General features: G+C 35.0%; 3 protein-coding genes across 3 annotated transcripts; all 3 read right to left on the bottom strand.

Moving 5' to 3' along the window:
- Positions 1 to 1,093: 1,093 nt before the first annotated feature.
- On the bottom strand, positions 1,094 to 3,600 carry LOC110457453 (tripartite motif-containing protein 2-like). The gene is made up of 2 exons (XM_021508740.1): positions 3,513 to 3,600; positions 1,094 to 2,262 (listed from the first exon to the last, which is right to left on the bottom strand). Exon 2 carries the CDS (start codon positions 2,005 to 2,007, stop codon positions 1,138 to 1,140), a length of 870 nt encoding a protein of 289 aa, XP_021364415.1. The 5' UTR covers positions 2,008 to 2,262; positions 3,513 to 3,600; the 3' UTR covers positions 1,094 to 1,137.
- An 8,459-nt stretch (positions 3,601 to 12,059) lies between these two features.
- On the bottom strand, positions 12,060 to 17,019 carry LOC110457501 (peptidase inhibitor 16-like). Its single transcript, XM_021508813.1, has 6 exons — positions 16,850 to 17,019; positions 16,353 to 16,485; positions 15,353 to 15,462; positions 13,535 to 13,650; positions 12,673 to 12,892; positions 12,060 to 12,194 (listed from the first exon to the last, which is right to left on the bottom strand). Exons 1-6 carry the CDS (start codon positions 16,964 to 16,966, stop codon positions 12,186 to 12,188), a joined length of 705 nt encoding a protein of 234 aa, XP_021364488.1. The 5' UTR covers positions 16,967 to 17,019; the 3' UTR covers positions 12,060 to 12,185.
- A 3,024-nt stretch (positions 17,020 to 20,043) lies between these two features.
- On the bottom strand, positions 20,044 to 24,338 carry LOC110457480. Its single transcript, XM_021508777.1, has 3 exons — positions 24,205 to 24,338; positions 23,036 to 23,213; positions 20,044 to 20,183 (listed from the first exon to the last, which is right to left on the bottom strand). Exons 1-3 carry the CDS (start codon positions 24,336 to 24,338, stop codon positions 20,091 to 20,093), a joined length of 405 nt encoding a protein of 134 aa, XP_021364452.1. The 3' UTR covers positions 20,044 to 20,090.
- Between the last annotated feature and the right edge of the window lie 378 nt (positions 24,339 to 24,716).

Raw genomic sequence — 24,716 nt, 5'->3', positions numbered from 1 at the left:
CGATAAGGTTACAGTTAACTTGTAGGTCTGTCAACTTTACGGTTATAGCATCCAAAGCGATTCTTTTGATCTTCTTCAAAGACCTTGAATCAGGATACCGCAAGGGATCACGTAAAGAGCCTTCGATTTTGTCATGACATTTTGCCTATTTGTTGTAATTTGTATATGCAAATTCAATGATGGTTTGTAATGTAAATATAGCTTCAATAAATAGCAAAGACATTGTTGAAGTATATTGAACTGCTAATGGAATGTATGTTCTCAAAGGCATTTTCCAGCATACTGCAAACACAATTTTCTAGCTTAATTTTACAACTCTATATTCCTAAACTTTTGACTAGCTTTTTAGGTTTTTCTAGAGAAAGTCAAATTGATTCACTATGTAAATATATGGAAAGTCAGGATCAACATCCGTAGTCCTTGTATATATCTCAAGTATGAGTCAAAAATGACGGTCATACAGTTTGATTTACTCCCTGTGGTACTGAAGTCGTTTTACTTTATCAGTTCCATTTATACTTCCAAGCACCACCCACAGAACGTCCTGCCTGTCCACACACACAGCAAGTGGTCTGTCTTCTTCAGGATACATCAGTCCAAGGTATTGTCCATCACCACTCAGCAGATGAAGACAGTTGTTGTTATAGTCAGCCACCACCAATTGTCCAAATCTATCGTACGATACATCCCGGGGGTGGAAAGGCAGAGATTCAGGCCTACTGCCGTGTTGGTGTGGTCCGTACCTGTATATCTCCTGTAGATGTTTGCTTATCACTACAATAAGAGGTGGATTTTCTCCAACATCAATTGACCAATCTCCATCAAGTACAGCAACATTCCCACTGACCGGACACTCCGATATCATTCTTGGTGAAATCACTAGTGGTTTCTTTGAATGTGATGTTGACCTGAGGCTTGGCATCCCTCCTTGATTGTACTTGATGATTCCGTGTTTTATCCCCACAAGGACATGGTCATCTTTAGTGACACACAGACACGCTGGTTCATCCTTTGTGTTGAATTTACGGACCGATGTACTTGACGTTAGCCATGTCGCTGATTTCAGCCCCATGACACTGTTATCTTCCTGAGAGCATGCCCAAACTGTTTGTGTAGAGAGTGATATAGAGACGTTTGTTACTTTTCATCAACTCCATATGCCCAAACACCATCATCGCTAGCAGGACAGATCTTTATGATGTCACAGGGATAATCCCATTCTGACAGAACTTGGATCTTTGGACGAGGTGAGGCCAGTTTTGCTGAAGGTCGAGTTAGCTGTTGATCTGACGAACCAGCTGATGTGCCGACTTTAGCATTGACGTGATCATCTGTTCGACCAGATGAAGTCAAGGTCATTTTCCCTAATGCAGACGTCAAAGCTTCGTTGGGATGTTTGCTTTGACTGAACTTTGCGGTCCCCAGGACGGGTCTTCTAGGTAATGTGATGTCTGTATGAAGTCTACTGGTCACGTCAAACACTTGGATATCTGTGCCGTTCTGAAGGGTTTCCTTACAATGTGTTAGTTGATCCTTCAATTCTGCAAGTTTCTTTTCGAGTTCTGTCTTGTAACTGGTGAGGAGTTGTGTATTTTCATCTTCTAAATGTTTCAATTGTGAAAGTGTTTCATCAATTAAAACATCAACGTGTTCTGTTAGTTTCATTCCCTGGTTTTTGACTTCTTCTGATACATCTTTGAAATGGCTGAGGTGTTTTTCGAGACTCTCCTGGGCTGAATTGATTTCCTGTTGTATTTGAATCAGCTCTTTATTTTCTGTTTCATTGATGAACGTTTGTACTTTACGTTTGTTGTGTGGAGTAATTTCACTCAACGGGACAATGCCATGACCTTTGTGTAATGTTGAAATACAATTGGCACATATGCATTCATGACATTTCTCACAGAACCAGTCCAAAGTATTCCCTTTGTGATGTACGCATGTCGTATGACCTTGACCCCGGACAGCTATCTGTCCCTTATAGAAGGAAATCGCATTTCCTGCCATTTTACCTGGTTAAGAATGACGTTACAAGATCATAAATGTTTCCTCGAACGTAGAAATATTCAAGTAATGGAGACACTTCATATGTGTGGTAGCATTCTGTTCTCTCTATTTATGGTAACCAATGTTTTGTGGTAACACAATACAAACCTGTGATAGTCAATTACCTGTGGTAACTTATGTACTTTATGTAGTCAATGTTCAGTATTCTGTGGTAACACACTCCACAAACTCGGCTTGTATCGTAGGTATTTTTTACTGTAAAGATAAGATAATGAAAACCTTTGAGTGTGTATAACGACAGAAACCATATTGATTAATTATGGTACAAATGAAAGTTTAATTTTCTTAGATGGTTGAATTATAAAAAGCTGTCCATCATCATAAAATCTTCATTGGTTCTATTTGAGTTTGGTCTTTTATTTTTATCTTTTGGACAGAGTTAGGTCAATATAGAGTCCAAGGAACCAAATCAAAAATAGATTGTGGGTTTTTCTCTTTTGGGCAGAAGATGTGATAGGAAGGTGAATGCCTCGGGACCTGCTGGTTGGATATTTAGGTGGAAGAAGTTTCAAAAGTTTTATGTGTGGGTTGGGCAATATATATAGATGTGAAATGTATAAAAAAAATACTGTTCAAGTCTGTTTTTGTCTGGGGGAGTTTATTAAGTGTGTAATTTGTTGTAAGTTTTGGTCAATTCTTGGTGCCGAATTCAATACAAAATGGCGGCCCCTATATAAAAAAAACGTTCAAATAGGTACAATTTTTAAACTTCTTTTTTATAGGTGTGTGAGATGACATACTTCAAAATAAGGGCAGGTGAACTAGTGTGGATAATCCCATTTAACCAGGACAGTGGTAAACGTAAACATTATCGTCTATGGAAAATCATTTGGTTCTGCGATCCCTTTAGGAAGACACAGGATATGACGCTTTACACCATTCAGCGTCCCTGTACACCAGATGATGGTACCCATCAGCAGATTTCTGGATGTGAATCTAATCATGGATGTATTTTGGCAGAATTTAGAGGGTAAATTAGCTGCAGGAGGATACTATGATGGAAATATACACCCATGTAGAGTGTTGAGGGGGAGGGGGGCATGGACTAGGGAGGATAATTATGGGCGTATTGTGGTTAGATGGTCAAATGGACATAGAACAACAAAGAGAGTGCTCTGACTGTCACTGATGGTACATTATAGATTGCTGAAGGAGGATTTCCCGAGGAGGGACTGAGACGTCATGATTTTGGAGGTCAGTCATCTCTGCCACAACAGGCTTTTGTCTTGATATGAACCTATACATTTTTTTTATTAATAATCTATTTATTTATTCATCTTCCTTTCTTTCTTTCTTTCTTTGGCTTGGCTTCCCTCCTGGAGAGTACTTGATGATTCTGTTGTTCGTCACCACAAGGACATGACTATCTTTAGTAACACACAGGCACAAAGGTTTCTCCTCTGTGTTGAATTTACGGACCAATTTATCTGATGTCAATAACGTACCTGATTTCAGCTTCATGACACTATTATCTTCCAGAGAGCATGCCCAGACTTTTTGTGTAGAGGGAGACATACAGATGTTGGTTACTCTAACAGGACTCTTAATCTGCTGCTGTACTCTTCCCTCACTGGTCAGGTATGTCAAAGTTTTTCTATTTATTCCGCATGTCCAAGCACAACAATTGTTAGCAGGACAAATAGTTTTGATGTCACATAGACAATTCCATTCTGACAAAACCTCAATCGTTGGTAGAGGTGAGGCCAGTTTTGCTGAATCGGTAATCTCATCTGGCGTTTTTTCTGAAGGTATTGATGGCTGAAGATCCGGTGATCTAGCTGATATGTCGACTTTAGTAGAGACGTGATCCTCAGTTTTTCCAGATGAAGTCAAGGTAATTTTCCCCAATGCAGACGTCAACAATTCGTAAGGATTTTTGTTTTGACTGAACTTGGCAGTCTCTAGGACGGGTCGTTTAGGTAAAGTGATGTCTGTATGTAGTCTACTGGTAACGTCTAATACCTTGATATCTATGCCATTCTGAAGGGTTTCCTTACAATGTGTTAGTTGTTTTTTCAAATCTGCAAGTGTCCTCTCGCGTTCTGACTTGTAACTGGTGAGGAGTTGGGTATTTTCATCTTCTAAATGTTTCAATTGTTAAAGTGTTTCGGCTATAAGAGCATCAATGTCTTCTTTCAGTTTCATTCCTTGGTTTTTCACTTCTTTTGTCACATCCTTGAAATGGCTAATGTGTTTTTCCAGACTATCCTAGGTAGATTGGATTTCCTTTTGTGTTTGAATCAGTTCGTTTTGCTCTGTTTCATTGATGAATGTTTTATCTTATGTTTGTTGTTTGGAGTGAGTTCACTCAACGGGACAATGGCATGACCTTTGTGTGAAGTAGAAATGCAATTATCACATATGACGGCATGACATGTCTCACAGAACCAGTCCACATTCTTCCCTTTGTGGTGTAAACATGTAGTTTGACCATGACCCCGGAAAGATATTTGTCCATTAAAGCAAGAGATCGCATTTCCTTCCATTTCACCTGCTGATGAATAAAGAAACTACAATTATAACAGCTTTCTCAACCGTACAAATAGGCACGCGATGGAGAGATTAGTCCAAAGTGAGTAGAAGTACAAGTACACATTTCACAATATTTGGTAATCCATATACATTTCATTGTCAGGAATTCTTGGCTTATTCAAATTGGTTCGTATCATGTAGCCTTGATCATGCAAAAGGCACTTTAACTGTGTTTTATCTAACTACGAGTCATGAGACAAACTCTCATTTATTTTTAATTGTAAAAAAATCTACAATTTTATTTTAAAACCTTTCTTAGAATATTCTAAATCACATGTCAGCTATTTCTTAGCTATGTTGTTGAAAGGGTTTTGAGTAAATACACGGAGTAAATAGGCACACAACGTAAGATCCCAAAACAGACACAAAGAGGCTAAAAAGACAAACATTAAGGGTTATGCAACCAGCAGAGGGTCGTTTTTCGAACTGAATTGTTTAGTTTCTTAAAATGTAACAATCTGGTGACTAATTGCATAATTGCGTCGCCAGATTTTTATCATTATTGATATTATATCATTGGTCTATATGCCATTTTAAAGTCGTTAAAACGGCATATAGACAAATAAAATAGACAAATTAAAAACAGCCTTTATAAAATTGTGAAATTATTCACACGAGACTGAAAAGTTCGTTCTAGGTCAAGTAAGGAATATCCTATGGTCATCATGTTGCAGACTTACACTTCAATACAGGTCTTAATTTAAAACTATTGTTGAAAATGACTTTCATGTGTTACTTTGTCTGAAACGCCACCAATGTAAATCATTAATGTCATTTTTATATCTGAGGCCTTCTGTAACCAGTCCTCCTTTAACTTTTCAAATAAATATATTTAGGGATTATATGATCTGCTTGTATTTCTCTCTTTCAACAGTAGTTGAGAGCATTGAACTTCCAGCTTTGTGGCCCCTAGCATCACAGATAAGTTTGAAGAGGACAAACCAGTTGTATGATGCAGTGTTATTTCTTTTTAATATGTGTGAGATCTTTATCTACTCGTTCGAGTTTGAAGTCCAGCAAAGACATGTTATCTACTTTATTTACGCAGTAATAAATCAGAAACATATAGCCGGATGTATCTTACGTCTCCTGTCCCTATATACCTAACTACATTTTAATGAAATATAATTGATAACGATTTCAACTTAAAAGATATTTTTTTATGCAAGTATTAATAATATTGTGTACAATACTGTATGTACATATATGGGTACAAAAATGCATGATAGCATATTTGATTTATATAATTTAACGCTAACCTAGTTTATTATTAGTGAATTATTTCACTATCACACCTTTTCTTCTTTGCGGTTTTATCATTATCGTTTCAAAGAATAAGGTGGATTTTAGGTTTTCCCAACTTGTATCTGATCCCATTCGTGTTTTTGCAAGTAAGATATGTTAAAATCGGAATCAAAGTATGTTAGTTAGTATTTGAAGAGCGTGAAATCAAAGAATTCGGCTGACACAGAAAACAATCATTTACATGTACATTTTTAGACTTACTGCGGTCCTTTGAATGACCATTGTGTGCTATATTTAGAGTATACAAAAGGATTACAGGGTCATGTAAGGCAATGCAGTATATTTCAATATCTGTTTTGAAAATAAAAAAAGTAATGTCACAGGTTTCGATAATATATATTTTAATGACAAAATATGTAATAAGTTGACCAGTATTCATGTGTTATTTGAGGTCAACACATCATTAAAATTAATTTCATAAAACGTACAGACAATGGACCCATAAGGTCACGTGATGTACCCTTAGGTTACTAAAGCTTCATGTGCTACACTGAGGTCAAACATATGTTTAACAAGTTATGTTATCATCACAGTGAAGTCATTAAAGGGTCATGTGATAGACATCCCGAGGTCATTGAATGGTCATGTGATAGACATCCTGAGGTCATTGAATGGTCATGTGATAGACACCCTGAGGTCATTAAATGGTCATGTGACAGACACCCTGAGGTCATTGAATGGTCATGTGACAGACACCCAGAGGTCATTGAATGGTCATGTGACAGACACCCAGAGGTCATTAAATGGTCATTTGATAATAATTCAATTTCAAATTAACCCTAATGTTACTACCTGCTATTTTGAAGGGCAACATAACAGGTATTTTGTTTTATGTATGTAATATGTATAGATTTGTATTCATAAGGCTTGAATGTTAAACATAATCTGTTCAATCCTAAATGCATCACCACTGGACTGCAGGGTTAAAGGTTAAGGTGAGGGGACAAAAGTCAAAGCTTGCCTCGACGATACGTTTTGATTAGCTGATAGGTGAGCTTATTACACGGAGTTACACGGCACTCATTGCAAATTCAAAGACGTAACATGACTAAACAGTTTGTTATATATCAATTTCAGGTTCATACCCAAAGGGATTAAATGTTAAGTTCTTCGGATGTTTTTCTGTGTATAAACATCTGCATAATATGTTGACAAGATAGTGTTATTGATCTCTGTGACTATTTTAAATCGATGTTAGACAAGAAATACCGATGTATATTCGCATTTTCAATCGCTATTTAAACCTCAAAAAAAATCAATAAATATCTAAATTAACATTGAACACTCACTGCACAATTCTCTCCATTCGTTTAAACAAATCAAATTAGGTTTTATTAACGACGCACTATTTTAACAAGTATTATTTGAAATACGCACTATTTTAACAAGTATTATTTGAAATTGCCAGTATAAAGATACAACGAATTTAGTCGACACCAAAAATAATTCATATGAGTTTAAACTGGATTTGTTTGCAACTCTCTGGAGGATTGTTGTGTTTCTACATTTATAGTATACCCAGTTCTGACAGTTTAATTTAGGCAATCTAGGGTATTTTATATAAGTAAATCAGATCACATATTAAATTGAAATGTATTTTGAATGACATTATATTTAATAAGTGTATACGACTTCATCTAATAGACCATAAAACGAGCTCTATTAAACGGCATATAATGGATCAATATGGAGGTTTTTTGATGTTATACACCTTTTGGTCATTAAAAGGTCATGTGATAAACACCATAAGGTGGTTAAAGGGTCATGTGATATAGACACACTGAATAATGAAGGTGTCATGAAATAGATACACCGCATCATCACAGGGTTATGTGATAGACACCACAAACCATTAACATGTCATGTGCTAGACACCCAATTGCAAGATCATTACAGGGTCGTGTAATAGACATACGAAATTATTAAAGGGTCATGCGATAGCCACCCCAAATCATCAAAGGGTCATGTGATAGACATCCCAAATCATTAAAGGGTCATGTGATAGACATCCCAAATCATTAAATGGTCATGTGATAGACATCCCAAATGATAGACACCCCAAATTATTAAATGGTCATGTGATAGACACCCCAAATCATTTAATGGACATGTGATAGACACCCCAAATTATTAAATGGTCATGTGATAGACATCCCAAATCATTAAATGGACATGTGATAGACACCCTAAATTATTAAATCGTCATGTGATAGACATCCCAAATCATTAAAGGGTCATGTGACAGACACCCCAAAATATTAAATGGCCATGTGATAGACACCCCAAAATATTAAATGGCCATGTGTGATAGACACCCCAAATCATTAAATGGACATGTGATAGACATCTCAGATGATTATATGAACATGTGATAGGTATCCCAAATCGTTTAAGGATAAATACCTTATGGTCATCATGTTTCAGACTTCCAAATCGGTCAAAGCTTAATTAAAGGCTATTGTAGACAATTAGTTACATGTCCCTACATATTTAAGCCATTAATACAATATCTTATATGTGTCAATTTCTGCTGCCAAATGAGTTATAATTATTAGAGCATCAACAGTAACTGAGACATAATTCAACATCATTTCAACAACAATAATCTTACCTATTCTGTTGATGAGGTGAATCGTCCTATCTGTCGATGCTTCAAATAGTCTAATGGTGGACAAACATAGTCGGCACGAGACCTGTGTCTACCCGACCAACGTTTTTTACATTCATCTTCAGATATGATATCTTGTTCATTTGTGCACTAGTAAAACAGCTCGACACATATTAGGCCGGACTTTACATTTGCTATCCTTGTTGTATACCGATATATATAAGTGTATGTAGGTGATGTAAGTGTGATAACAAAGATTGAAGTAAATACATTTAACAATAATAGATCTACGTATCTTTTTATGTAGATTTGATGTGGGTTCCTAAAAGACTGTCGTGTTGTTATATGTGCTAAGAGAGAGAGAGAGAGAGAGAGAGAGAGAGAGAGAGAGAGAGAGAGAGCTCCTGAAAGGATTATGTTATAAACACACTCAAGTCATAAGAATGATACACACTCTGAAGTCATTAAAAGGGACAATTAAATGAAGTACGTTTTTTCAATCTTGTCACAAAATTCTTCGTAATAATATAGTTTGATATTCCTTATGAACAATTCATGTCGAAAAATTGATAAAAGACAACGTTTTCGTTGCGTTTTTAATCAGTAATGAACAAATTCTAAACCGCACAACAATACGTTTTAGCGGCCGTTGTCTCAATCATCGTTATAAATGAGTAATTTATTTTACGTTTAAACCTATTGATATCGTTCTTACTGCGGTTTGAAACTCGCCCTGCGGTACCCTCTCAGTGCTTGCATACTCTAATGAAACATCTTTGTTTGTATTCAAAGCCAATTGTTAATGGAAATATCAGATTATATTTATATAGTATTATACTTATAACTCTTGCTTGCGATATATGTGTTACGTGTGAAATAAGACTCATAACTGACGCTGTGTTGTCGTTCGACAGCGTGGCATTGCACATGTTTAATTCTCAGAGAAAGGCCCGGATATTGCGCTATTACGGTCGTAGCTATTTTTATCACCGGCTTTCCCAAAAGATGAAACTGACCACACTGGACGTTGGCTTCAGGTCATGTCATTATTAACCACTTAAACTTTCGTTAGGAGATACATATTTTCAGTATCGACTCGATTTTCAGGTTGTCATTTGACTAAATAGTCACTTTAAAGGGTCATATTAAACCTCCAGTGAAAATCCAGTAATCTGATTGGTAGAGATACATGAACATTGTTCAATTCACACTGTCATATTCGCTTTAACATTGGGTCAATCGGAGGGTGCTTCCCAACGCCCTAGGAACGAGTGACAGTGTGTGTGTGTGGCAGTGCATTATAGTGACCGCGCAAATGAAGATGAGCGTTTTGGCCGCAATGGTTTTGCGTTGCAAATCATCGTCCATGTAGGTCCACAGGCACTCCATGTCGCTAACGTGTATATCTTACCAGTGATTATAACGCCGACGTAACGATGAGATGGGTGAGATTTACAAGCGCTCCATTCACGTGGTAGTCAGGATGAACAATCGGCCGAAGCTGTTTGGTAACCTAATCGTCGATTTCAATAACTACATTGTTATCTAACGGCCATGGCAATTCACAATGTTCATACAATAACTTTATTGTTAAAGCTTAAATAGTTCGCTGTTAAATTTGTTGAAGAAATAACTATATTTGTTACAAATTTGAATATTTCTTAATTATATTAACTTTCGGTATAATAAGATAAAAACAACATTCATTAGAGTGTGACAGTGATATCACTGTTACCCTATAATGAATGTAGTATTTATATAATGTGATTCACACCCTGAGGTATTGTGAGAGACAAGCCGAGGTCAATAAAGAGTTTTTGTATAAGCCACACTGATAGGTCATCAACAAGTTATGTGATAGACACTCCGAGGTCAAACACTTTAATAGACACATTGACGTCAAGTGTAAAATATGACCGACACATTGAGGTCATTAAAAGGTATTGTGACATCTTTGTATCATTTCAAGGTCATTAAAGTTCGATTGATAGACACCTCTTATCCATGTTACCGTGTTTGAATAATCTGTGAATTATTAGTTTGATACAATATTTTCATTGAACCCATTGGATTTTGAAAATTCAATAATTCTACTCATAACAAATAATTCATTACTTTTTAGGACTTCATACGAAGCGTCCATCTGAAATATGTAGATACATTACTCTCTTAGGGTCATTAAAATGTCATGTTGTAGACATTGTGTCATATTTTAGAACCATTGTAAAGAGTTTCTTGCTTAATTATCAACCATGCTATATATAATATTAATTTATACTTTCATCCAGCCCTGAGATAAGAACACAGATACAATAAACAATTCGACGTCATGATAAAGGGTGAACGTTCATCCATTGCAAGTCCGATGTCTCGTCATAAATAAGCATTGTGTTATACGACAATGTCGTGTTCATATTACCCCAAAAATAGAATGGGGTCAAAGTTGAACTATTCTAAGATGTTTTGGTACAAAAACGTCTGCATATTTTGTTATGAAACTTAACCATTTCATGTATTATGACTAAACAATGTATCATGGTACCCATTATTTTAAAATATCCGTTCTGGCTCGTCTCCTGCAAACCGCTTCCAGTGTCTTGAACTACATTTAGACTCAAACCCATCGAAAACCACTAAAGCATCAAGCCCTACCCATTCCACAACTTCCCCCGCCCATTTTTGGTGCTGAAACAAAAACTGTACTCACCGGACATTGGAGTTGGGGTAAAGGAGTTACCTCCCCTGTTAGATTTAAACTTTTTGACCAATATCATGACAGACAGTTTATTATATGTCTTTGTATCACCATCACATTAATAGATGTTTTTATCAATTTTATCAAAACCTATGGCAAGAACCACAAATTCTTCTGTGGTTTTTTTCGCTTAATTTAATAATGGAAATGATTCTATAAAAAAATGGTTGAACTGTCAGTATTGAACTACATGATGTTGTGTAAAATTTAATCATGTAAAATTGCTAAAAGTAAATACATATTCTCAAAGTGTTTTACGAATAAAAGGCCTTTCTAAAGAACTCAGGAATTTTAAAACTATTATTGCAAAAACTTAGCACCAGGTAATTGAGGTTAACAACGCAATAATGTTCACCCCGTAACAGTATCGAATTAACGGCACAATGTGACAAAAAAATGTTATTTTATAGCATTTATGACCATGTTTTACAATATGATATAAAAAATAAAGGGTTTTAACAGACTGATCTCGTTTGATACATGCAAAATAAAGTAATTGAGTGTCAAAATAAGCAGTATTTTCCATTTCGCTCACTACCAAACTACATATGTAGCATTGTTTGAGTTTACTAGGACGATACGCCAAGCGCAGTTAAAGAAGGTATATAACCAATTTATTCTTTGATAAAGTGCAATCGTTTGTACAAGTATAATGTAACTGTTATGGGGTTTCTTTAAAACTGATAAATTTAATATAGTGTGTAATGCGCATTCCCGCCTTTGACAATATAGTAGTTGGTCGGCGTGATCAAATATATCTATTATTAAAAAAAAAACAATGACAGTGACAACTAATTTTAATTTGCTGTATTTATTATTATTTGAAGACAAGCAGAGCAAAGAGAGGTAAAATGAGGTTGATAGGAACAAGCTGTTTATCGGCAGGAAACACTCGGGCAGACCGCGTCTGACAGTTCATTACAGGACCTGTGTCAACGAAAACAAAACAAATGGACAATAAAAACATGCTGATTATTACTATATTAATTCCTCAATTTAAATCAGCTTAACTATACACTGGTATGCTTAATTTTTCAAAATCAAGGGTTTTAAAAAATGATGTGTTTTAATAGAAATGTTTTTGATTATACAAATGTATAGTATGCGATTGTTCATTTCGAATCCAAGAGTTTTAACTTATGCTTAGCAAAAACAAAATATGTGTGCTTCAGGTATTACGACCTAACCTAGGTTTTCCAGCCGACTGAAGAAATTTAATTACTTTCTTGTATATAAGATTAATAACTAGCTTTGCAAAACTCACAGCACGAAAGAGATTTTTTTTTTTGAAATGATAGGTACGATACACATGTATGATAAATATTCTAAATGAAAGGATTAAAAAGCTTCAAGCGCTCTTTTATGTTTTTGGGTAATACAGGTGATTCATATGAATTGCCCATACCATGGTGGAATCAAGAGAAGGGATTTGTTTTGGCGGTGATAATGGCTCGTCTGTTAACTCAACAACATTTTCGTCGTGGTCTTCCGCTTCACCTATTCCGTTACTTTTCTCTGTTTCACTTTGCAGCTGGTCAGCAATCTTACGGATCAATGCCGCCGCCGCACTGGGTCCTCTCCTACGGCTTATACTCTGAAATGGGCTTTGACCAGCGTAATTTCCACTGAAGATTTAAATAAAAATGACTGAATAAAACTACATATACTATAACATGTGACAAATATGGGTGGTTGGATGCCGCAATTGATAGCGCACTCGCCTTTCACCTAGACGATTGCACGATCGGACGTGATAAGATATGGTATCACCTTCCCGACCTCCTGGACTTTCTCCGTGGACTCCTTTTTCCTAACACATTAAGACCCCACGCGCTAACATCCGTCAAACAAGAGTTATTAAAATAAATTAAACTTAATATAAAGCAATAAATATATAAATTTGTTAATGATGAATATATAAATATATATGAATGAATAAATAGATGATTAAATATTAATACAAACTAAAATTTGCAAATTGGGCATTTATTGCGTATCAATATTTACAAAGTAAAATTTGCTTGCTGCATCAACCATAGAATATAAACTAAAAGGTTTTAGAGGAAGCTGAATACTTCATATTGGCGTTTTGTTTACTTTGATTGCAAAATTAAAACATATTCAAACATTTAGGAAATGCTTTGATTTATTTCACCAGTCAAAACATCACAATCCTATCTTAATCTTGTAAATGGAAAACTTGTTAATATTAGGGATTTATGGAAAAACGTAAATAAAGAAATAAATAAATAAAATGGGATTCTTACGCAGGTCCGTACTGACACACAACGTATAATGCATTCTCGAAGATTATCCCTCCAGCTTCTATCGATGCACACCTCTGAGTACCACATCCTAGTGCCGTGGACTTAGACCATATCACCTGTTCATTTGGTATATTACAGTGAAAAGTCTCAAATAAAGAGTTAATAACCACAAATATGTATATTACAGTATCTACCGGTCCTTCCGATATTACCGGGTATTATCGCTAAAACCCCTGTTGTTGTTGTTGGAGGCGCATCGTAACACACTCTCTATATGACAACACAAAATGAAATGAGTTTTTCTTTACCTACGACTTAAATTATTTTTGAAATCTTATTTTGAACTTATTTTCAACCCAAACATCTACATGCATATACTATACGTTTAAGATATATTACTATAAATAGAAGTACAAGGGATCCCTATCCCACTGCACTGTTTTGTTGTTTTTATTTTTAATGCAGTTATCTCCCCTTAATTTCGTTTTGGATGTAACTTGTACATTTCGGCCAGCATACTTCCGTTGCCTAGGAAGCTCCATCGGTTAGAACGATATGTATTCCCGGGGTCTAATCAAGATCTATCCAGAAATTCAGAAGCATTAATGATGATTTAAGTGTGTCTAAACATATTTTCGTATTCTTAAGATACTCTCGCCCCCCACAATGGTTTTAAAATGCATTAAAAAATATTTATGTATTAAAACAGAAGTCCTGTTTCGTGTACAGATTAGTTTTTGGGGGACTGGAAGCTACAGCAAAGCTGATATGTTTTCTTAACAATCATTTTAATGAGGAGAAGGATCTGATTCCTCGAAAAATATTAAGCTCTGACTGAATATTTGCCCAAATATTTCGACTTTTTTACTTAACACATATGAGTGACAGATACTATTTGTAAATGCATCTTGTGATCAAAGCAATACAAATTATTTTGATATCAGAGAGCAGCATTTCAGTGATACATATTCATATACATTGGCTCATACATATCAGTCAAGTAATATATTGGATTGTATCCCGTAAACAACGTTTCTTTTCAATATCAAAATACTTAAGGAAATGAATCTGCCCCAATATAATTTTGCTTCACTCATATGGAATAATACAAATTGATTCGTTGAAATCATAAGGAATATATAAATTAATAAATACAAAAATAAATATACATGGTTCGATACTTTTTAATATATATTGAATTAAATAAAAAGCGAGAAAGAAAACTCTGAACGAAAAATGCATAAAAACTGAACTGCCAATATTTGTTATACAAATTGATTCGTTGAAATCATAAACAACATTTCAGTTCAATATCAAAATACTTAAGAAAATGAATCTGCCCTAATATAATTTTGCTTCACTCAAATGGAATAATACAAATTGATTCGTTGAAATCATAAACAACATTTCTGTTCAATATCAAAATACTTAAGGAAAAGAATCTGCCCTGATATAATTGTGCTTTACTCATATGGAATAATACAAATTGATTCGTTGAAATCATAACACGATTCGATACTTTTTAAATATATTGAATTAATCAAAAAGCGAGAAAAAAACTCCGAACGAAAAATGTATGACAACTGATCTGCCAATATTTGTCAACAATGGTGAAGAAAAATTTGTTTTTGAAGGGGAAAACATTTAGCACACTCAATAGTAAACTTTGTGTTGCTTACAAATTTTTCAGTCACGTGCCTGTCTCACTTATGTATCATGCTGAATTGTTTGCTATACATACAATTGAATTTGCGTGACGTCACTAAGTTACTTTAAGTCGTGTTGCTAAAGATTGAATAGTGTGATGGATTACAATACCTGTGTGTAATGGCCACATTGTTTTCCAGGTGTACAGGACAGGTTAGATCTGTTATAATCGCTCTTCTCTTTGTACCAGTTGCTCACGACGTCTTCTAAATTAGGATTACCTAATTCAAACGAAAATATCAAAGTATCAACAAAATCGTGATTCGAAATAAAAACAAAAACAATGAAGCTTATATAAACGAAAGGAAGATATACACGGAGACCCTTGGAATATCCCAAGGAAAATAAAATTGGGCGTTCCGGAAGGGTAAGTGTATTTTGCGTCATTGACGCGCTCGCATTATGTTTGTTTTTGAAAGTAAATATTCTATTATAATGTCTATTCCATGTATTCTTTGTAGGCAAATGTAAAGAACAAAACTGCTGTATTCGTTCGCATATTGTTTGTAAGAGGCGACTAATGGGGGACCTCCTGCAGAATCGGGGATATTTTTTATCTGCAGCCTCAACGCACATTTCAGATCTAAATATTTCCTATTCTCACTTTGCTATTTTCTTTCCGAAGTGTACCACAGCCTGGAACCTGTCCATATATGATCCTGGCTGTTGCGGGGACGTTAAACCCCAAACAAATAAACAAACATAATACCTTTCATATAACAGTGTGTTTTGTGGATAAGTTAAATCACATGACGTCACACTAAACTATTATGACGCCCCTGCGCCCGATTGTTTCTCTACGTGATCAAGATTTGGACATTGCTATCTAACCATTGTTACAATGATTTGTTGTTTTATTTCAGTAATATATATATATTTACCATCCATGTTATAATGAAACATCGACTTTTGTTTACAATCGATCGGTTATGCTCCCCATGTCATTTATTATATATTGTTATATTATGGATATCAAACAGATTTTTTTTAAGTTTTGAAAAGTGTTGTAAATTTTCATTAATATGTTAGATATCATTGAACTATTTTAAGAATATATGAAAATATCAGAAAAATATGACTCATGAGACTAACAACCTATTCGAATTCTTACCTGTGCCCAGAAATAAATTTTCTCCAACTGAACTGTAACTTGCAATGTTTTGTCTCTCTGAATAGGCGCTATGACCAAATATACATTTACTTGCGTATTTGGCAGCATTCTGTGCGATCGTCTCGTCATATCTCTGGAAAATGAAACGTGCAGAATTGCCGAAACAATATGTATATTATATAAAAACATATTATTATACATAAATTCTATTAATCAACGAGTTAGCATTCTAATTCATATCGTACTTAAACTCCCGCATTTAACAGCACACTCATTTTGTCCCATTTACTTAGTCTGCTTATCATAAATGAATGATCTTTAAATGAAAAGATTTCGATGTTGCACCTTGTTTTGGAAGAGAAACAAAATGGTCATGATGGTATCAATTTACTAATGGATGTCCCGTCATTTTATGTTTGATCTTACAGTTTTTCACACCGAATAAAAAATATGTTATTTAAACCAAATTAATCAAAACTCGATGCATTGTTACATACCATTAACGGAACGCCCTCTATCTTTCGATACTTGTTGTGTGCTTCTAACAAGGAAAGACTCTTGGCTCCGGTGAACAGAATTCCCGCCAAAAACACGTACAAAAGTATCGTCTGCATCGTTTTGTACTGATGGACCTGGTGTCTACAGTCTGTAGTTGATATGTTTTCTGTCAAAGTTTGCAGCAAAGACAGATAAGCGAGCTAATTTATAGGGATGCTAGATAATGGTGTGAGCAGCGAATCAATTAAGTCGCACTTCCGGTTAATTAATATGCATACCAACCATGGGAACTGTACGTGATAATCAAGTCGTGAATTAACTTGTTATTAAAATGTTGCACTGATAAATGCCAGGATGTCACAGCTAGATTAAAAGCTTCAATTCATCAGTGACACTTATTTAGTTATTTGGATTAAAATGATTGCATATTGGCATTTTTTTGGAGGTGCTGTTTGATATCTCATTATCATAGCAGATTGATTTTACTACATGGGTGTGTTATTTGCGTCAGGCATTACGCTGTGACGTGACCTATTGCCATATCGCCGCACAAACACGAGTTACTTTAATGACAGCGGTGTGGTTAGAAGACATGTAAGATACAAACTATGATTTAAGCTGGGATTTATTTGTAATGATGACATTTTATCAATAATTAAACTGAAAATGAATTTATTGCGTTACATGTAACAACTGAGATGCATCAAGCTTCATTACACCTAAGCTGGCACTTTTTTTCAGAACCCAAAATTCTCTTTATACTCAATGTGTGAGATGATTCGACAGCTATCCATTTCCATACCTAAAACCTTAGACATTAACTAGTTAAAAAATGTCCCTTTCTTCGAATATTAGTTTAATTTCCCTTTCTAAAATAGTAATAAAAAATGTTTAACACAAGTTTCCACGGTTCCATAACGAGTAAGCAAAATTGTATCAGCTTAGAGGAGAGCTATCTTGACAACACAGATTTGTCCATGGTCTACTGACAAAATAATATGGTATATTTATATCTAGTTTGAAACAATTTTAAAATGTGTTTTCTCAAGCTAGTCGAATACCTGAATACATTGTTGAAATTGGTCTACATTTTCTAAGCAGGTAGTTTTATCTTGTCTTGAATTATATTTATTAAATATAAATATTTTTATTTCTACTGAATTTAGACTCAGTATACCTACAAGAATATATTGTTTCCTCCGCTTCAACATTCCAGTAAGCTAACGAATACGTCAGCAAATTAGTTCGAGAACCACTTCTTGTTATACATTATTTCAATTTTCACACGGAGATTGATGACGTCACATGCGTTGGTACCTTTTGTGGCATAGACTTGCACACGTCCAATGTTTTGGAGTTATATAAAAAAAAGCATTGAATTTAAATAGTTGTACTGAATCCTCGTAGATCATATCAAAATGTCTCAAGACTGCTCGAGGTTTATACCAAATTATATTTCAACAGAACATGATTCGATCCTTTAATAATTGTTGTGGAAGCAAATTATTGAGATGATGTATATTATACATTATATAGATTAGTAAAAACATCCTCCTTAAGTTTCTTATACATAGAAAGTCGGCATTACATTAGATGAGTAGCATGCGACGGTATTTCAAAATATATTTTCCATATGGTTAAAACCACTTTTAGAGTGTCAAACTACAATTTACAGTTGTGTTCTAGTAAAAGGATACATGACCCCGCTAACATCTTAAATACTTTATTTTCTTATCTAACACATTGTGCATTGTAGGGAAGACTGATACATAGCTCTTTACACAAGATTTATATATTTTATTGAATGTGCTTTCCATTTACAATCTGAGCTAAAACGTAGGACAAATAACATATTTTGATGTTAGCCACTGTTTCGATTTAATTTTCATCCGAGTTAAAATTGTTTCGAAATACCTAATCAAGTTTCATGAACATACATAATGACACGTCATCTGCAAATATTATTGAAATGCAATGAAAATTATTGCCATTGTTATTTGAATAAACTAGAAAATGTCATTGCCTTCTTGCCTCGTTGTGGACATATAAATACCAATAGTGACCCCAGCGTTGACCTTATTACCCTATATTTCGAACACTTAAGAGGACCATTTGGCATTTGTTAAACTTTCATCACAGTCTGTAAAAACATGAAGTCGATAGATTCATAACAATGGGTCCGGAAACAATGATCTGATCTGACAAGAAACTGTATAATGGATCATCAAGTCTCATGAGTTTTCTCCGTTTACTCTTTCTTCTTTTTTTTAAAGCATTTGCTCGCATCCATTTTAGCCAGCATGAAAACTGTGAAATCACCATATTTTCGTAGTTTGTTTTTAAATTTCGTTTATGTTGTGGGTAATTTTCCTCCACGAACTCGTAGGTCAACGATGTAGTTTCAAGTTTGATATAAAGCGATTCTCCATTTGAGTGGGTGCCCGTAATCCAAGAGCTCATGTCCCCTCGAAATGGTGTTTTGTCGGTAAACCTCGACATTTGGGTCCCACGAAAATGCTGTCCTAGGTGCCTTCGTCCTGGTATTTCAGTGAGGTAGCGCTATGAAGTCGGCATAAGATCTGCACTATTACAAGGAGGCAAGCACACCAACATACTCTGCCTCCAGCATACATACACATAAGCATGAACTGATAATACATTTTGTAATGCACATAGAGAGGCACGTCCTTAAATGATTTTAGATGTTGATAGGACGTGAAACCCTTTAAAAACAGACCATATCAACGAAATATCTTGTATGTATATGTTATTAGCTATTTCAAAATATCAAAAGATATTACGAGCTATTATGGAAAGTTGATAACATTATTACATTATATTAATCTTATCTTTACATATCAACATCCAGCCAGTTAAAACGATACACATGTATAATTGGGTTATTTAGAAATTGTATATATTTTTATTTGGTTAACATTTTTAAGGCTTCTGTTTGTCTTGATTAATCTTGTAACTGTATTATTAACAAGATTCATCAACGGGAAATCATAATAGAATTGACTACGTAGAAAATATAAAGAAACCAAAAAAAACACAATGAAATATTCAAACTATATATAATTCAAATATTTTATTGCATTATAAGTTTATCAAAAACAAAATTATTATCAAGCCATGCGATTTTTACATTAATGGATCTATACATATACATATTTCATAAATAACAGTTATAACATTTATAGAATTGTAGTCCAAATCCAAATAACAAGTTCAGCATCGTCAGCACCGTAACATTCGTCTCTTTCTGTGCAAACATATTAGGAATATCTCAACGAAGACGGACACTGGAGTCATGAAGCACAGGAACAAAACCTAAAGTAGAATAAATAACAAAGTTTTGTTAGCGAAGCAAGGATTTTCCACCAAAGGATTTGTACTCTACCTTGCAGAATTGACGGACATTATGAAGTGATTTCCTTTACTGATTGATACTATGAAAATCAATACATAATCTGTAATAATAATTATAAAATCATGTTAGTTTGTGGGACTAACAGGGACAATGGTTGACAGTGTTAAATGTGGCAGGATGTGGCAAATGACTTCCCTTTGTTCGCCTCTGACGGTTTGGTAGGGGATGATAATTTCTGAGTTAGCTTTTGTGTATAACATGTGTGAGTTCTCGAGCTTCCGTTTAGGCTTAGTCTCCGCCTGTCGGTGTAGGTTTTTGTCTTCCAATTCATTTATCGGATAGCAGTACATTTTAAAGAGGAAAAGGATAAAAATAATCACGTGAGGGCTGCATTCGAGTAACCATAAAGACGCGTGTTTACAGTCGATAACAATCTACTGCAGTGGCTACCCTGCTTTTGTCACAAACTGTCTATAACTATTATCTGTGTATAGCAATATTAAACCCGGCACTAGAGACGTTATGTCTCATCCCACGATTACAACCACCTTAACATTATTCAAGTATTTCTTTAATTTGCATTCGCAACTTATCTAATCAAAGTGCCGAGGGCACTCAGGGATGCTGTGTATGAAGGATTCAAATAATGGAATAAAGGAGATGGTATATCAGTACAGAATGGCAGTAAATAATAAAGAACATGTTGTTAAGTAAGGGTCAAAATAGCCCATCCCTTAATTATAATTTTCAATAAAAATATAAAAAACAAGCAGAGTATTGCTAAAACAATATAGATCCCTTACTGGCTACCATTAGCAGTATAAAAATAAGAAACGATGACCTTGACCCAACAGCCCTGAAATTGAAAGTTGTCTGATATTCTGGTCCTTAATTAGTGTAATGAAGCTGCTACAGAGCACAGACAATGATCTTTTCCCAGTGCGTGTAATCACGGACTAATGCAAGCCGCTTGTGTATCTCTCCTTCTCTCGATATTGTAACGAAGGTTAAAGACCTATATAATTATTCAGTTTCTGGTAAATGTGAATAATATGTATATACGGTTTTAATTTTTGATGTTCAATATGCTATATTCGCGAAGCACTTGTATTATACTAATCGGGCCATTATCTAGAGACTGTATTGGGAAGCTATCTACAAACTCATTAGGCACAGCTGCTGTCGCATTGGGAAGCTATCTATAAACTCGTTAGGCACAGCTGCTGACGGCTACTTTAGTATACGTCAACATTCTCTTTCACTTGGAGACTTTCCATTGAGACAAAGAAAACACGAAGCCTACATTATCAAGGTCAATTATCAAACAGTCGTTCAACAGGTCGCGAGCATGAAACTACGCAATGATGGACAAGGGGAGAAAACTTTAACACACACACTTAAGAGTATTGGAATACGAGGCGTAGTAATTTGAACCAAATATAGTTCGGAACTTTCACTGATTAAAAACGCCACTGTTAAAGATCTTTACATATTTTCTTTGATTTTTTGTCTTATACAGATATATTTTACCATATTATACCATTGATCGTATCATGAAATAATGAACACATTATCTAAAGATCTTTCGCGTAAGGAGATAAAGTGTTGTTGTTTTTTTGTGAAGAAATTATTCGGTTCAAAAAGCGTAGTAATCTGAGATTGATATAGTTCATGATGCTCACTGAACATTTTCTCTTTGATTTATTGATCGTTTTCATATGTATTTTCTCATTTTATAGCATTAATCATACCATAAAATAATCTACACAGCATTTAAAGATCTTCCGCGGAAGCAGAAAGTCTGTTGTTTGGTTTTGATTTGCCCAGGCTTGGCGAAGACCACAACGAATGCTGTACACAGCATCCAAAAACAACTCAAACCTATTAATTGTCTATGTTATGCTTGAAAACATGGTACAGCAATGTGCTATCTTAATCCAGTCACTGTTTTAAATGTGAATTGATTGACTCGGCCATTTACTAGCTATACGATGTAAGAAAGCACCGATATAAAATTTGGTTCGTCTATCTATGGAATCGAACAAAGCTTACATTTTACTTCACCATATGACCAGTTGTACTAAAGGTAAAGGTAAATAAATGGCCAATCATGTTCAAATTGTTCTGAAACACAAGAAAAATACAATGAAAAGTAAAAGATGCAGTTACATGCATATTAGGATTTTACCCACAGAGCTTTTCCGGTAAGTATGATTGATTTATCAAACATAAAAAAATTCTCAAAAATTCTCATTTATTAAAGTATTCCTCATTTTGCCTACAGATGGCGCTTCAGTCAAAAGCATAGCCTTAATGTTAGAACTACCCATAAATATCAGCAAATACCTGTATAAATTCAGCAGGAATTTTGAAAAATATGCTTCTTCATAGCCCGATCATATGGACTTAATATATGTAATAACTCTTGCGTTTCATTTTTATGTAAGAACAATTCTAAATAGATAAAGGACTAGATCAGTGAGTTTGACCTTTGCCAAAAATTTAAACTTATACTTAAGGTTTTGGAGATAGTTTCGGATCTTTTCTGGAATCATTTACAAACAAACAACCCTGTCTTCCTCCCTGTTGAGTTATATCTCCACCCCCCCCCCCTCCCCCCTTCGACTTTCGATCAAAATAGTGTTGCCCTTACCAACACTGAGCTAACAGATCGTTCCACTTCTGTTCTGTAAATTAAGGGAAATTAACAGTATTTATGAAAACGTATGCTAGAATTCTTCTGTATTTTGTTCACTGCAGTGGAACAGATGCACTTAAAATATGTTTCTTTCTATAGTCTTCAGAGATTTACCTCTTTGTCTGATTCACATGGTACTGTCTGTTTCTTGTCGATGATTGGGTATTGGAACACAGAGTTGTGATTGGCTGACAGATCTGTCACATGGTTTCGGGAATGTGATTTGCGTCTGCTGACATTCTTCCTCAGACAAAATTCAGGTCCGTTGGCAAACCCGGGATCAAGGCCTCTCCTAAAATGTATAACAAGATATACGTACATGTTACACACACAGGTAAGTGCACCTTAAAAATTTGGTAAACAATACAATTTGCCGAAAAATAAATTACACTGCATTTTACAGCTGATTCGTCCTTCTAGGACTCATTGGTGATGCGAGGGACCAAACAGATTAAATCTGGATTGTCTAAATAACTGTAAAACATCCCTTAACGCATGAATTGTAAAATGAAGAGGAGTACTGATTTCCAATAACATCATCCCTAAAGTGTGTATATTCTTAACCATGCCACTACTCAACAGAGATAATTGACCATCAAGGTTATGGCAAACCAACGGGGACTAAAACATCTACTGGCAGAGTGTACACCTTTAACATTTGATAATATATACAGTATGCCAACAAATAAATGACACTGCATCTTAAGTGGTGATATTGAGAATAATAGGGATGCATTGTCAATGAATTAATGGTAAATCTTCGAAAAACGTAACTATTGTCCATATATCATCATATTTACATTTAGGTTATTGAAAATTAAAACGACCAAAGCCCAATTTCCATAGTTTGTGTGTTTAAGTGCTCTGAAAGACAATTTGTAAATTAGATATGATTCTAATTTCTCATAATATATTGTTTATATATCGATGTATACGATAAAGGTTGCTTAGGGTATGATTGACTGATTGATTGCTTGTTTGCATATTAATTAATTGATTGATTGTTTGCATATTAATTGATTTATTTATTGATTTCGTATTGATAACTTATAAATTTCAATAGATAACCTGGGCGCATACGAGATAACACAGCAAACGACACTTACAATTTACCAGAGGATGCGAGATATACTTTTTACTTCGAGATGTTATACATGTACCAGTTTTTGTTTCCTTAACTTACAACACTTGAAATTTACCTCAGCATTCGACGCTAGCATTTTATCCAATCATACAACTTCAACATACGTTATATATCTGAGCATACAGTAGCCATATATTACCTCAGCATGCGACACCTCTGCTCTGCTAATCGTCTGGCAGCGTCAAACAAATCCAAGGTATCCTCTCGTCTGCTCCAAAGTCGCTCTGCTGCTGCAGAACCGCGAGGCCTGATAATATAAAAAGGCCAATGCATCTATTATTTGATTATGACTTCCGTGTTTAAAGTATTTTATGGGATTATACATAAAGCAAAACAAGGCAAAGTATAACGAGCAACACATAGTTCACCACCTTTGCACAAACGTATGTATCAAAAAATAAAGACACCGCCGGAAAAACTAATAAGAAAAGGAAACATGAAAGATAAGAAACGAACATGGGGTCAGCAGCAATTTTGGTGTATCCAATGTCTTTTTAGTAGAAGACAGGAAAGAAAACATGCACGGAGCTCACATTAGTCGTCTCTTTCGATACACATGCCGGGGGATACAGCTACACACTATCATTGGTTTCTTCAATGTCCCTTGAATCCCCCGCCCCCCATCCGCCCCCCCCCCCGGATTGTACACGG

The sequence above is a fragment of the Mizuhopecten yessoensis genome, unplaced genomic scaffold, assembly GCF_002113885.1.
Source record: "Mizuhopecten yessoensis strain PY_sf001 unplaced genomic scaffold, ASM211388v2 scaffold9157, whole genome shotgun sequence".
Classification (NCBI taxonomy): Eukaryota; Metazoa; Mollusca; class Bivalvia; order Pectinida; family Pectinidae; genus Mizuhopecten; species Mizuhopecten yessoensis.
The sequence above is the reverse complement of the archived record's forward strand: the minus strand, read 5'-3'. Positions and strand labels throughout refer to the sequence as shown.